Source organism: Megascapheus bottae, chromosome 8, assembly GCF_031878675.1.
Source record: "Megascapheus bottae isolate mThoBot1 chromosome 8, mThoBot2.hap1, whole genome shotgun sequence".
NCBI lineage: Eukaryota > Metazoa > Chordata > Mammalia > Rodentia > Geomyidae > Megascapheus > Megascapheus bottae.
Window position 1 is genome coordinate 48,518,553 of NC_143516.1, and position 14,991 is coordinate 48,533,543.

General features: G+C 34.8%; 1 protein-coding gene across 3 annotated transcripts in view; it reads right to left on the reverse strand.

The window, feature by feature from the left end:
• Positions 1–857: 857 nt before the first annotated feature.
• Positions 858–14,991, reverse strand: part of Fut9 (fucosyltransferase 9) — a 157,430-nt gene continuing 143,296 nt past the window's right edge. For all 3 annotated transcript variants that reach the window (XM_090337705.1, XM_090337703.1, XM_090337704.1), the window contains one exon: positions 858–3,766. In XM_090337705.1, the coding sequence (XP_090193831.1) occupies positions 2,679–3,758 (1,080 nt within the window). In that variant the 5' untranslated portion in view covers positions 3,759–3,766 and the 3' untranslated portion in view covers positions 858–2,678. The remainder of the gene's footprint in view (positions 3,767–14,991) is intronic.

The window sequence follows — 14,991 nt, forward strand, 5'->3', positions numbered from 1 at the left end:
AGACAAGTTTGATGTCATGTTTACAATGTGTCTTCAAAAGTCAAAGTACTTTCCTGCAGACCCTAAATAATGCTGCCTGGATATTCACATTTGTGTCATAAAGTACAACTGCAGTGAAAATGATCATAACGTTAAAAGAAACAGGACTCACAGATTCTAATCTTAACTACTGTCACTACTTATGTCGTTCACAGATGTGTGCATGTGTTTGTTCAAGTGTGAAGTGTATATATCTTAAATGAGTAAGATCTTCAGATCTAGTTACCTCATCAATGGAATGAGTCTGGGTTGTAAACATTTGTTCTATTCCTCTATCCCTAAAACTGAAAAAAAAATCAATGGATGCATAACTTAAATGGTTCAATTGATTCATTTCTATTTGAAAACTTACTATTCTGGAACTTAATAATTTGACAATATGCAGATGTCCAACTTACTACCTTCATTTGAGTCTTATAATCAGTACATAGTAGCCAGTCACAGTCAAAGAAAGAGTTTAAATTCATAGTTACCAACAAAGACAACTGCCCTCAGATTTCTCAAGTTATTTGAAATCATTAGCATTCAGAGTATCAAAGGGATGACAATGAGTGTTTTTCAGCTTTCAAGAAAGCAGATACTTTCTGAAAGTAGCAATGCATTGTCTTTAGATATCTATGTAGTTCAAAATGACAAATGTAAATCAATTTATTTTAATGATGAAATAAGTTTGTAAAAAAATGAAAATTTATGTGAAGACATCTATCTAGTCATACTGTTTTTCTGTTGAGTAATAAAAATAGTAATGTGAATAACATAAATTCTAAGATCTAATGAATAGACAAAGTTTACTTCTCAGAAACATTTTAAGTAGATAAACAATTGAAAAAAATTCTACTTTAAAATTACATCAAAGGTGTCTGTTATATGCTCCATTGAGAGTATTGTGTTCATAAACCCCGAATCAGGGTGGAATTGGGAAAAAGAAAGCTTTGTTGACTCTTTGCTTAATTAATCTCTTTTTCCATCTTTATCTCTATGGATTTTAGGGCCCGATGCACTCTACCTGTCAAAAAAATGTCTGGAGAAATGATCCTGGGATCAAATGATCTTCTACTCAGTGTAGGACTCTTCCTTTGTTCAAGTATTCCCAGTGCCAATGAAGTGTATTATTATGTAAACTAGGCATACTTCTTTCTGCCTGAATTTCAATTTATCATTCTCTCTAATTTCTACCTGGAATATAAAACAATTGATTCAAGTTCTACTCATGAAGGCATATAATGAGTCTATTAGAATATGTCATAGACATACTCAAATGTATGTCATGAGAACGTTCTAATTCATTTGATGAGTTTTTCCAGAGTGTATTAAAATATTAGAGATTTTTGGGGGGAGAAGAATATTATCTTGAAGAATTTTCAGTATTATATTTTCTCACTATCCACCTCTCCTCATATAGATCTCTTCTGAACTTGTGGAGAAGAAATGCTGAAGGCAGCTGAAAGATCAGGCATAAATTGTCCAATAATTAGGGTAGTGATGAATTTATGCTGGCTTTATAAAGCTCTGAATATGCTAGTAATACATGCTATGTATGAAGAATTTGAAAACAATATAAACATCATGTCCAAGTAGTACCTGTAGGTTACAACTGTTACTTCATTGAAACAAAACCTAACCCATGTCTTTTCAGTAGCATTCATTTATTTATCCAACAAATAAGTAGTAAAATTCTACTATGTGGTATGTTTCTTATACAGCCCCACTTTATTAAGTAACATTTAACAAATGATCATTATCGTAATCTTTCCAAAATTGTTTGTTGTCATAATAAAATAAAAATACTTTAAATATTCAAACTTGAAACAGTAATTTCAAATATAATTAATTAAAATAGACAAGCAGAATAATTCATTAATATGATTGATAGCTATAAAAATCCTTTTCCCTTGCTTTTGAAGAAAATTTTTAATGTGTTCTCACTGAATGTTACTGGGATTGGTAGGGTGATTTTCCTGGATTCTCACAGTCTCACTACAACTATTTTCCAGGTACTAGAAGCCAAAACAAGTTGGTATTTAAAAATTCTTGAGTGCTTTAACTCACCATGGTGAGAAACTCAATGAGGTTTAATCATTTCCTCAATAGAACAGTTTTGCTTCATATCTTTTCTACTCATGACATATTAGTAACATTAAGTAAAGAGGGTTTTTTGTGAAAAAGAACTATTTATACCTTGTTCAATTCTTAAGTCAGAGGTAAGAATTCATCTATAACAGAGTCTTCTTTTGAAATAATGATGTAAAGTTGGAACTAGAGATTATAATATTTATGAAAATCTTTCATATTTTTAGACATTCATTTAACATCCCAAATAGAGCTGATTGTGTAGCAAGAACTGACTCATAAACTGACTTTACAAGCAAGTACACAAATGTGAAGAAGAACATTTACAGATGATACTGACAAATAAATTACTTTTCAGCACATGTAATTAGGTATATACAGGATAATTTAAAACCAAATGGAATGATTGCTAATAATGAGCACTTCAAATTTTTCATCACATTTCCACGTTATCTGAGAGATGATAAAAATAAATGGTGACATAAAAGCAAGATGCTGTTTCTCTTTCATACCCTCAACTCTTTAATATTTCACCAAAATATTTTACTGCCTGTGCAAATGACAAATTTTTAATTCCAAAACCATTTTTCTAGGTTACCAACAGATTTATATTCCTGGTGCCTTTTTACATGATCACAAGCCAAACAAGCATGTGATTCCCAAAATCGTGGAAGGTTTACAGTGAAATCCTTTCTCCAGTTAAAGTAACTAAGATATAATTTATTGTTCTTGTCGACTTCCTTCAGATATTTCGCTAACTCACTGGGCGAATTATAATCTTCCACATGAATGAATGAATCTGCTGGAATATAATTCTCATAGTTTTCTCTAGACGGTCCCAGCACCACAGGCACTGAGCCAGCCAAAAAAGCATTGTAGAGCTTTTCTGTGATGTAATCTTTGTGGATGGAGTTTTCAAAAGAAAGATAAAATTTACAAGTAGATATGGTCGGAATCAAATTTTTATCATTCACATATTCTCCGAATGCTTGCCCATAGGTATGGATTTCAATACTCTTGCTTAGCTCGTTGTAATACTTGACCCGGGCATGTTCGGGATTCCAGTTACTAACAACCCAGCACACTAGCTTCTCTTTGCTTGGCACTTCAAATACAAAGGGGTTTGTGCTCACCGTCAAGAAGCCATAAGGCACTTGGATATCTGAATCGCGGCGGTAGGTCAGAGTCAGGTTGAACAAGTGCTCAATGCCACTCTTCTGAGGAGTATGAGTTGGAGATTCCAGATTCATCCAAATCCATTTCTGGAAAGGTGGCCTGGCCTGCTGAGGTAAATTGGTGAGATCCCAACTGATATCTCGGTGATGGATGAGGACGGCGTGAGATTTGTTGTACAAGGATCGATCTGTGGTGAGGTGACATCCTGGGATGTTGAACATTGCTTGACAAGAGGTCAGGTCAAAGGTCTGACCGAAAGGCCACACCCAGACCAGAATAGTAGTTTCGTTAAAATAATCGGTTTTGGTGGAAAAGAAGTTTTTCATTTTCAGGACTGAGCTGGCTGACTCCATGGGACTAAAGATCCAGCTGTTGGTGGGCTTGATATAAATTAACAGGCATGCCATGAAGCAGCCTAGGATAATGCAGACAATTAAAAATGGGCGGAGAATTCCTTTGGATGTTGATGTCATAATTTTTTCTGTGGAGCAAGAGAGAGAGAGAGAGAGAGAGAGAGAGAGACAGAGAGAGAGAGAGACAGGGAAAGACAGAGACAGAGAGGAGAGGTTAAAGAGATCATTATAAATGCATTTTATGAGAAACCACTGTCACATTCTAAAATACTCCTCATCACAAAATCAACTGCATTTCCTGTTCAGTGTTATTAAATACTTGAGAGAAAAATTAGAGCTTTGGTTGATGCCAAGAAACTGCTTCTACCCAGAAGTTTCTCAGAATCGATTCCCTGAGAACAACTGATCAGAATTTGTCCTTAATTTATTGGTATATCTTCAAGCCAAATTCAACTTTCTTCAGTTTCATAGGTACCTGTTGGATTTTTATTTGCTTGTAGTCATTTGATGCCACACAAACTACTATATATTTAATACATTTTAGTATACTTAATATACTTAGTGCAACCAGCATCTAACAGGATGTAATAATCAAATACTCTAGAGTAGAATTTATACATTTACATTTATGTGGCAATGGGGAATGACAAAAGTTCCTCTTTGCAGTGGGCCAATATTAGTATCTCAAAGATAAAAAAATAAATTTCCAAACTAACTTGCAAACTTATATTTCATGGAAAATAGTTTTGATATTGGGAATTAACCCATTAACTACAGAGATGAGTCAAGGTTTTTTTTCCTTAAGCTCCCTCAATGTTTTTCTTCCTTTTTATGAAGATCAACATAGACATGTAATATAGTGACAAAATTATTTCATAATTAAATTCTTAATCATCTTCTAGAATCCATATATTTCTTCCTACCAAAATAATACAGCCTATCAATTTCATGGAAGCATTTTTAATCTTGATCAAAAGACATTATAGGTCTAATTTTCAGAAAAGTTACTCTAATTACCTAAATTTATGTGAACATTTAAAAAACTTTATTTGTAGCTAGTTATTTTTTTAAAAATGTACTTTCTGAGTAGTAATGCTTTATTTTAATAGTACAAAAGTATGAACATTTTGAAAAAATTTGGAGTATATCAGGATGCGATTCAATAGTAGGCTGATAGATATCTAATTACAACAGATCCTATGTTATAAATTTAACTATTTAAGCAACTTCTCAATTTTTTCTAAACCCCAAGTTCCACAGAAAAAGAGTACTGAATAAGTTCCCTTTTAATTGGAGCAACTTTGTCTTGCATTGTTTGAGCATTGCAGTATTTTATTCCTGTAATGTTATTGTTTATTGTCTTACAAAATGTTCTATGAAAGTTGCCTGAAGTGCATTTGACTTGAAATCCAATGGAAAAACTTGTATTAAGATATATATATATATGTATACATATATATACTTTTTTATTCTTTTGCCAGTCCTGGGGCTTGGACTCAGGGCTTGGGCACTGCCCTTCGACAGGTCTTGCCCAAGCCTAGTACTCTGCCACTTGAGCCACAGCATTACTTCTGGATTTTTCTGAGTATGTGATATGGAGGAATTCATGCATACTAGGCAAGCACTCTGGTCCAAGAGCAATATGTTTTAAAATTATAATTTCATTAAAGTTATACATGACAAAAGTTAAAGAAAATGCAGTAACAACTATGCTCAATTATTTTTAAATTTCATCCATTAAAAACCTAAATAGATGTTAGTTCAATATAATCAAGATATAAATGTAATAGCCATTATTTTAAAAAAAATACTCTCTGTCCGGACTTGCATCAAACATTTTGTGCATATTTTTTTCTTTTAATCACTATTAAGTTTTTATGAAAAGAAATTTTTCTATCATTCCTTCATAGATGAGGATTTTGAGCTTTATTTCAATTTCAACAATTGAGTGATGTTTTCTCTTGACTTCTATAATCTTGGGACTAAGGAAAATACCAATATTCTATTCATATTTGAACCTTGTCTTGATTTTCTTGGTGCCCATTATGCAATCCACAATTAAGGCCTATTCTTCTATGAGTTAAATTTAGACCAGTTTCTCTTAAAAATAACATACATGGCATATATATATATACATGTATATATGTCATACATATGCCATAAATGAAATGCTGATATGAACATTTAAATTCACAAGCAATATGCATATATCTGCATAAGCATATTAATGAACTCCCAATATTCTTATTTTTCAATAAACAATCGGAATACAAAATGGTTACTTGACTTGCCCAAGGTTAATCAACCAGTAAGTGGTAGAAAGAACACACTCAAACTCAGCCTGCGTCCCTGCAAAGCCTGGGTGGGTGTCACTTAGTGAATTTGTTTCATAATCACTCATTTTTCAGATTTCCATCCCAAAATGCACTCATCGTTGTGATATCTGACTAGTCCCTCTCTAGGATGGGGATTGATATCTTAACAAATATGTATTACTGCCAGCATGTGCAAGGTGGTTAATTTTTGTTGGATCTAATGTCTAAATGAGTGAATGAAATATTGAATTTCAATTGTGTGCAAGGTATTGTGCTCTACCTATAAATACGAAAAATGAACTAAGTGTGAATATATATATGTAAAATAAATGTCATTTAAAGTAAAGCATCAATGCTTCTACCATAGATGAGCAAAACGTTATAGTATGGGCTCAGTTTTTCCTGTGCCAAAGTACACATGTAACTGCATTTTAGATGCATATGCTTTTCTTTTTTTAAAAATTTTTTCATATATTTTATTGTAATTAATATAAAGGTTACATGATATTTGCCAGATAGATGGTGCATTAATTCCCATACATTGATACCCTTTCACATGTCTTGGCCCCATTTCCCTCCCCCCCACCCCTCATCTTGTTTTCCCCCATTCCCTATCCAATTTCAAATAACCAAATACAAATATATCAGGTAACGAAGCGAGATACTGTAACAATATGAGATAACCAAGGGACAGCAAAAGAGATGAGAGATAACATAGTACCTTAAGAACAAAAATCATTCATTATATGGCTTATGTTTCTATATCCTAGAGATCCTTTCATTTAGCGTCCTACTATATGGCCTTTTGTATCAAGGTTTTGCTCTATTGCAAATCTGTGCTAGGAGAGCCCAAGGTTTCTACTGATTATGACAAATGAGGGAAACCATTGAGCCTAAGTTCCTTTGAGTCTGGCTTACTTCACTTAATATGATTTTTCTAAGTCTTAATGCTTTTCAATTTAAAGCCAAATGAGGAAGAATTGGTCAATGGGTAGAAAACAATATTCCTTCTCTGTGTTCTTTACTTTTCTGACTTGTTCTTCAGTTTTATGACTTGTTTACTGGTTTTACACTTTCTACCTTCAATTTTTCACTGCTGTTGGGGTCAATTGCCAAACATCAAGGGCATTTATTCAATAGCTCTGCTTTGCACAGAAACTGTCAGAAAAGTTTGCCCCTTAGAGCCAAATTGATATGTTTTTGACAGCAAACTTTTCACCCATTCCTAATAACTAAAATTCAATTGGATACTCAACATGTCATGAGCTATTAATCACTCCAGCCTACTTTTCAAGTACACACAGTGATGTTTCTATACCTCTCAATCAGAAGTAACATTGAATTTACAGAAAGAATAACAGTAAGTCAAACTGGAAAAATGTTTTCAATTATTAATTAATTTGGCATTATAAGAACCTTTATTCTTTAAGATAACTGGTATTTATAAAGTACTACTATTTTGCAGAGCATACTTCTACTTCTGTGCTTCTTTTTAAAAGTAAAATGAAATGAAACTAGTTTTAATACTATGAGAAAGTACAAATACTTTAGATTTTAAACAATAGAATCTTCAGTGAGTCTACTTCTTGATAAGATCTGATGTACAAGAAATTTAGTTTTCCATTCAGAGATTAATCCCCTCCTTTAAGAAATGCTCGACTCAACGTTAAAGAACGAAAGAGAGCTTGATATGTCTATTGGTTAGAGTTATGGTTCTTAATCGTTGATACATCAGGTATTTGAAAGAGAAATATGAAACCTTAAGGAGAGTAAGAAGAGTCTGGCAAGAGTGGTATTTCTATTTTAAACAAGTTCTTCTGGGTGGAGGCAAAGCAAAGGTTAATTTTCAGTTTAAATGTAAAGAAATAAGAGTATAAAATAGAAGAGAATTCAAAGCATGACATAAGAAAATGCTAGCTTGTATCTTATCACTTGTGACACTATCCATAGAGAGTGGCTCTAAACCCATCTTTCTAGAGCCATACAAGCAATGGAAGGCATAAGAAGTTATTCTCCCACATGCTATTAGAATTTTTTGTGTCAACATATTTCATGGTCACTTACCATCTATGTTTTGTAAAGGTACATGGTCAATTCTTGTCATAACGTTTCTGTGGTAAACTCATACCAACGCCAAAGACTAGAAATAAGTCAATGACAAATTTATAGGTAAATTTTGGAATCTTTTTTTAATTTAAAGGATGTTGTCATACAATGCAAGCATTTGACTTATTTGTTGTTAAGAAAGTTTATAAATTGTGTTAGTTCCTGGTTCATATGAAACATAATATGTTGGTTGTAACATTGCACAATTAAGAACAAGAACTGGTATCTTCAGGTGAAATCATTGAATAGTAAACATCATTTTTATTTCTCTACCAACTATCCTTTCTAGAGCTACACTTACCTACAAAATTATCCTATAAGTTCAAAATATAATTTATGTATTTCCTTTTTTTTTTTTTGCCAATCCTGGGCTTGAGCTCAGGGCCTGAGCACCGACCTTGGACTTTCACAAGGCTAGAGCTCTACCACTTGAGCCTCAGCACCACTTCTGGCTTTTTGTTATGTATGTGGTACCGAGGAATTGAACCTGGGTCTTCGTACATGCTAGGCAAGCACTCTACCACTAGGCCAAACTCCCGGCCCATAATTTATATATTTCTGAGTGAAATATACTAAAAACTCCTAAGGAATGTAACCAGGGTGTGTGTGTGTGTGTGTCCCAATACTAGGGCTTGCATGTAGGAACTGGGTATTGGCCCTGGGCTACTTTTCTTTCCTATTTGCTCAAGACTATCACTCCATTATGTGAGCCACAGCTCCATTTCTGGCATTTTTGCAGGAGGAGGAGGTTGACAGTTATAAATAAGAGTTTCAAAGATACCCCTGTCTGGGCTGGCTTCGAACCACAATCCTCAAATTTTAGCCACTTCATCATCTAGGTTTATAGGCATGAATTACCAGAGCTTAGCCCAGAGTCTTTTATAAATTCACAAAACAGCATTTTTAAAATTACTTTAAAAGTATCACATTTTGAAAGCATGTATAGAATGTATTTGACAGATTTAATAGGCTAGCTATCGCTCACCCTTTCTACTGTAGCATCCTAGTTTCCTGTTGGACAAGTTCTTTCTTGTGTACCATCTTTGGGACTACAAAGGTGATGTCTCCATTTTCCCCAACCAGGATTGAATAAGATTACCAGGTCATTCAAACTTCCTCTGCCCCATTGAATCTTGAGCAGAAGGATTAAGTGTGAAAATATTGTAGCTAATTAATCACAGTGAGGCAACCTCAGAAAGTCTTGTGTACACTCTGTAACCAGGATTCCAATTTTCTGAACTTTTCTTAAGTTTTATAACCTTCTAGTAATTCTCATTTATTTTCCATTATTTGCAAATGGATTTATTCCTTGACATGTCATCCCAAGCAGAAATGAATGAACTCCATGCCATGCAAACAAAATACAGTTGCTATTCCTTCTCCCATTTATATGCCCTTTGCAGATTCCATATATAGAATGTAAAATGTCCCCAATAATAATAATTTTTGGATTTAAATAATACACTGCTTATCACTCCTCAAAACAGTAACTAAACCATTTCACTTTATGTAAATCAGACTTTACGTATTTGGCAGTGGAACCAGAATTTTGGCTACATAGATACATTTCTATATATCTATATAATTATATCTATCTATCTGTCTATCTATCTATTTATGTACCTCTGTATATGTCTACATATACATGCAAACACATATAGTCATCTCTCCAAAAATACCTATATAACTATATCTGTAGATATATCTGCCTCTATATCTAGATATAGAGATCAAACTATGATTAATCTAGGAATAAGCTGATTTTCCCATAGCCATTATCTCTTCGTATGGTATTAATTTGGGATTACTCAAAGTCTTCTAAATAATACACAGACTATTCATAGTGCCTCTGGTATTTGTTTCTTTTTTGTTTTCTTTTTCTTTTTTCTCATGTTTTTGTCTCCCTTTACTTACCCCATCCCTCCCAATCCTCTTGTTTTCCCCTTCCCTTCCCTATTTCAAATAAATAGATAAATGTATATACAATATACCAGGAAACAAAGCCATATACAGTACCCACATGAGATTAACAATAAGGGAAAAAAAAGAAAAAAGAAATAACTTTACATAATACATTAAGAACAACAATCACAAAGATAAACCTCTTGTCTTTTTTTTTTTTCTTAATACTGGGGATTAAACCCAGGACATTGCATTTACTAAGCAAGCACTTTGCCACTGAGCTATATCCCAGCCCTTTATCATTATTGTTATTATTATTATTATTATTATTGTGCTTTTACTCCTCCCACCAATTTTTATGCCAAGAACACTCACAAGATTAAAAGCAAAAGCTTTGTGTTCACTATCATGGGACCAAGTTATAGTCTACACTGTACTTTCACACTTTATATACCTAACATTATTTTCAGACATTCCCTTAAACTTCCAATGCTGTTGAACTTTCTTCTGGGCATTATGGTTATTAGTTCCCACAGTTTTTTCCTTCAGATGTGGAGCCAACTGCTTCCTCTTGCCTCGGGAGAGATGCCATTTACTTTTTGGCAAAAAGACACTGGTTGATCCCTGGAATGCTACCAAATATGTGTGTGTGAACACACATTGGATCTTCCATCAAAGATCCTTTATTATAGTCTCTGTTATTTCTAGGGCTAAGCTTTTGTTTTAAGCTTTCTCACCCTCTGGGGAAGTTGCCAGTTCTGGTCATTGAGGCTTTTTTGAATTTTTCTCAGAGTACTCTCTGAGCAATTCCCAGACCTGATGCTCTAGTGGTATCATCTTAGATGCTCCAAGGAATGGCTTTTTCTTCTTTCATTTCAGTCTCAGATACTCATTTCCATTGATGAGAGAGCCACCAATTGCCTTTTTTCTCCCTCCTGCGCTAAAAATTCTTTTACATTGTCTCTGAAATTTTCTTTTCAATTCAGAGATCAACCTCTTCTAGATTTGGTCTTTCATCTACTCTCTGTGCTCTAAGCTCAATCCCTAGCTCTTAATCTTTGCCATTATTCCTTATAGAGCTCTATTTACCAGCTTTAGACATACCTAGCCAGAGCAATCAGATCTTGTACAAGCCCAAGTGTTCTCTGGCTCAAGACCCATTTCCCATGGGAGATGCCACAGACAGGCCTGGATGAAGTATTCATGCCATTTTCCTAGGATTGATGCCTTTAGGCCAGTAGCCTTTCTTAACTATGAACACCCGTATTTGCTGTTAACACTTCCAGAATTTTAAAAACTCATAGCAGCCAGTCAATAAAAAACCCAAGGGACATGTTAGACACAAAACACACAGAAAGACATTATTATTATTAGTGGTAGTATCATTATTACTATTATTATTTATTAATTTTGGTGGTACCAGGGTCTAAACCCTGGGTCATGTGCTTCCTAAACACGTATGCTACTAGTTAAATCACACCCACACTCACTAGTTCTTGCCTCTGTTTAGTTTCCAGATTGGATCATCTTTTTGTTTGGGCTTGCATCAGACTATCATTCTTCCACTTTTACCTTCTTTTACAGATGATCCCTCATGCACAACCAAATTAAAAAAAAAATAATCTTGCAGACTTTTTTTTTCTCATAGGCTAGTCTCAAACTGTGATCCTATCTAGCTGGGATTAAAAGCTATATACCACCAATTTAAGCATATTCTTCTGATTTAAAAAATGAAACCTAATTCCTTCCAAATAACGAGGTAAAGAATGTAATCTGAGCCATTCTCATGGACATTTATCTGTCCTTTATATTCACACTCAATCCATCACCAAAGCTTGCTTCTTCTAAATGTTCCTTGCTTTAGCTGATTTCTCAATATTTTCCTAAGGGAAATATTTGTTATTTCTTGTGGAATACTGTCATGGTTAACTTGGTACTTACCCTTTAAAATTCATTTTTAACTGATATCTGGTTTGGGCATGCTAAGTGGGCAGAGTGCTTGCTTAGTAAATGCAAGTCCTTGAGTCCAAGTCCAGTGCCACTAGGAAGAAAATTTCTTCCATTTTTTTTAACTGATCAAAAAGACATAACAATTGTACATATTAGAGAATACCATGTAATATTCAGTCTACATCATGCTACATTTGAATCAACCTATGTTCTGAAGTGTTTCTCATTTCTTCATGTAGAAAACATCTTAACTCCTCTCTTCTAGTCTTTGCTAGGTACATTTCACTGTTGAACTCTATGATTAGCACAAATAGTACATGACAGACATAGATAATACTGTGTGACAGTACCAGTGTTTCTTGGTCCTGCCTTATTTACCAGCCCATCATCCTTTCTCTTTATGACCCTTCCTTTCTCTGTCCTGCTTCTGACAAACCATTCCCTCAGCATCCATGAGATCAACTATTTTTGTATTTCTTATGTGAGTGAGATCCCGCGACAGTTTCCTTTCTTTTTACACTTCCTTTTGATCCTTTCAACTTTTTCATAGTACAAAATAAAATACTAGTAGTCCTTAAAGTGTGACCCCCTCCCTACCAGAAACAAATCAGCATCAGCATTGTGGGAGGGAGCTCAAAAAAAGGTATGGACTCCATACATTTATCCTATATATGTAAAGAGCTATGTGCTACATGTTCTTGCTCATTTGTAGGCCCTAGACCAAAATTATGATCATGATAAATAACTATGATAATGTAATAATAATGGATCATGAATGTGGAAGGGGAGTCTACTGGCAAGACAATGGGAAGGGGGAAGAAAAGAGTTCTGAGAGCCTGTATTTCACGCCTGTAATCCTAGCTACTCAGGAGGATGCTACCTGAGGATCGGTGTTCAAAGCCAGCTGGGGCACTAAAGAACATGAGACTCTTATCTCCAATTAGTCACTAGAAAATAGCAAGTGGGGCTGTGGCTTCAGGAGTAGGGCAGTAGCCTTGAGCTGAAGTGCTCAGGGACAGCACCTAAGCCCCAGAGTTCAGGCCCCATGACCCATAAAAAAATGGGGTACTGAGGGATGAAGAGGATTTAAATACTGTACACAAACATATATATTATTCACACATATATAATACACATGCATGCATACAAACATGCAGACATGGAGTAAGAAAGCAAAAATGGTAGGAATAAATATTACCGTTTTTAAATTACAAGGAATTTTATGAATTGTATTAAGAAAATTATATTTTATGACATATACTACTATAGAGCCAGTTTTTGTATGTTTGTTTGGGTTTTTTTTTTAGAACAAACCTGATTTGTGAACATTGCTCTCTGTTCTCATTCTGAACATTAATGGCTGGGAACAATGAGAGTAGACTATTAGAAAGTTTGGATCATTCTTCTATTCCCAGTAAGACAGTATAGAAAGGAGACTCAGTGCCTGGCAATGACCTAGCTTTGTTTTATTCTTATGGCATTTACAAAACAATGCCAGTAACAGCAGGGGTTAAGGATTCATATGTAATAGATCATTCAAAGCCTTGATGAGAGTTGTGTTCCCTGTGAACAGCATTTATTCTGATGAATTCTTTACATGCTGCTTGTTGAGTCAGCTTTGAAAAGTAACTCCTCTCCAAGGGCCAAGTTGCCTATAACAATACCAATATGTATAAGACAGACAAATGTTTCAGTTATATCTGTGTTTTCTTGAAATACTAACCTGTAAAATTTTAAAGGTTTTACAGATACTGACTACAGACATTACTTAAAATAGAACAAAGATTTCATTCCGCATATAATTTATGTTCTTAATTTGCTGAATTTCACCAGCCTGCTATTTCACCAGTCATGCATTTGGAAAGTAGACTATTCAAATCAAACTTTTATTTTCCCCCTGGAGCTTGAATTCAGGGCCTGTGCATTATTCCTGTGCTTTTTCTTTGCTCAAGGCTAACACACTCTACCACTTGAGCCACAGTGCCACATACGATTTATTTTCTTTCTGTTTATGTGGTACTGAGGCTTCAGGCATGCTAGGTTAAGCACTCTACCACTCAACCAGATTCCCAGCCTTTATTTCTCATCTTTTAGGTAATAATACCAAAAATGTTATCGACTGAAAGTAAATCCACAAGAAACAAATTGCTCTTTTCTATTTGCTCTTGCTAATATGGAATCCTTGCTGTTTTAGGCTCTGGTGATTAATTTTATGAGTTAACTTGCTTAGGCCATAATGTGTTCAGTTCAATGATTGAACGTTTTTGGGTACATGGCTGAGGGTGTTTGTGGACCAGGTTAGCACTGAACAGGTGGACTGAGAAGGTGATTGGCTCTTACAAATGTGTCTGATAACAAGCCTACTGATAGCCTGAATACAGGATAAAAATGAAGGAAAGCCAAAATGTATTGTCTAATGAATGATTTGGAACATAGGTTTAGCCCTCATTGGCCCTGAGTCACTTGCCTTCAGGCTCTCTGCTATGGTATTCTAACTATACCACTGACACTCACGTCTATAGATTGTGGACAAACAATGTGTGTGTGTGTGTGTGTGTGTGTGTGTGTGTGTGTGTGTGTGTGTGTGTGTGTGTGTGTGCTAATACTAGAGCCTGAACTGAGAACCTGAGTAATGTTCCTTATCTTTTACACTCAAGGCCAGTACACTGCTATTTGAACCTCATCTCTACTTTCTTTGCCAGACCTGGAACTTGATCTCAGGGCCCTGGTCATTGTCTCTGAGCTTTTCTACTAAAGCCAGTGGTCTAGCTGTTTGCGTCACAGGTCCAGTTCTTGCTTCTTGGTATGTAATTGGAGATAAGTACCTATCTCACAGACTTCTTGACTCAGGCTTGCCTTGAACCAAGATCCTCAGATCTCCAACTTCTCTGTAATTAGGATTATAAGAGCCCCAGCCTCTGGTTTATAGCCTTTTATAGTATCTTTAAAAATTGCCTTGTACAAACAAAGTCTTCATATCTAAAATATATCTACAGCTAAAAATATGAATCTTTCCAAAACAAGTCTTCAAAGAAATAACCATCACATTAAAAGATGAGCCAAAGACTCAAAGAGAGACT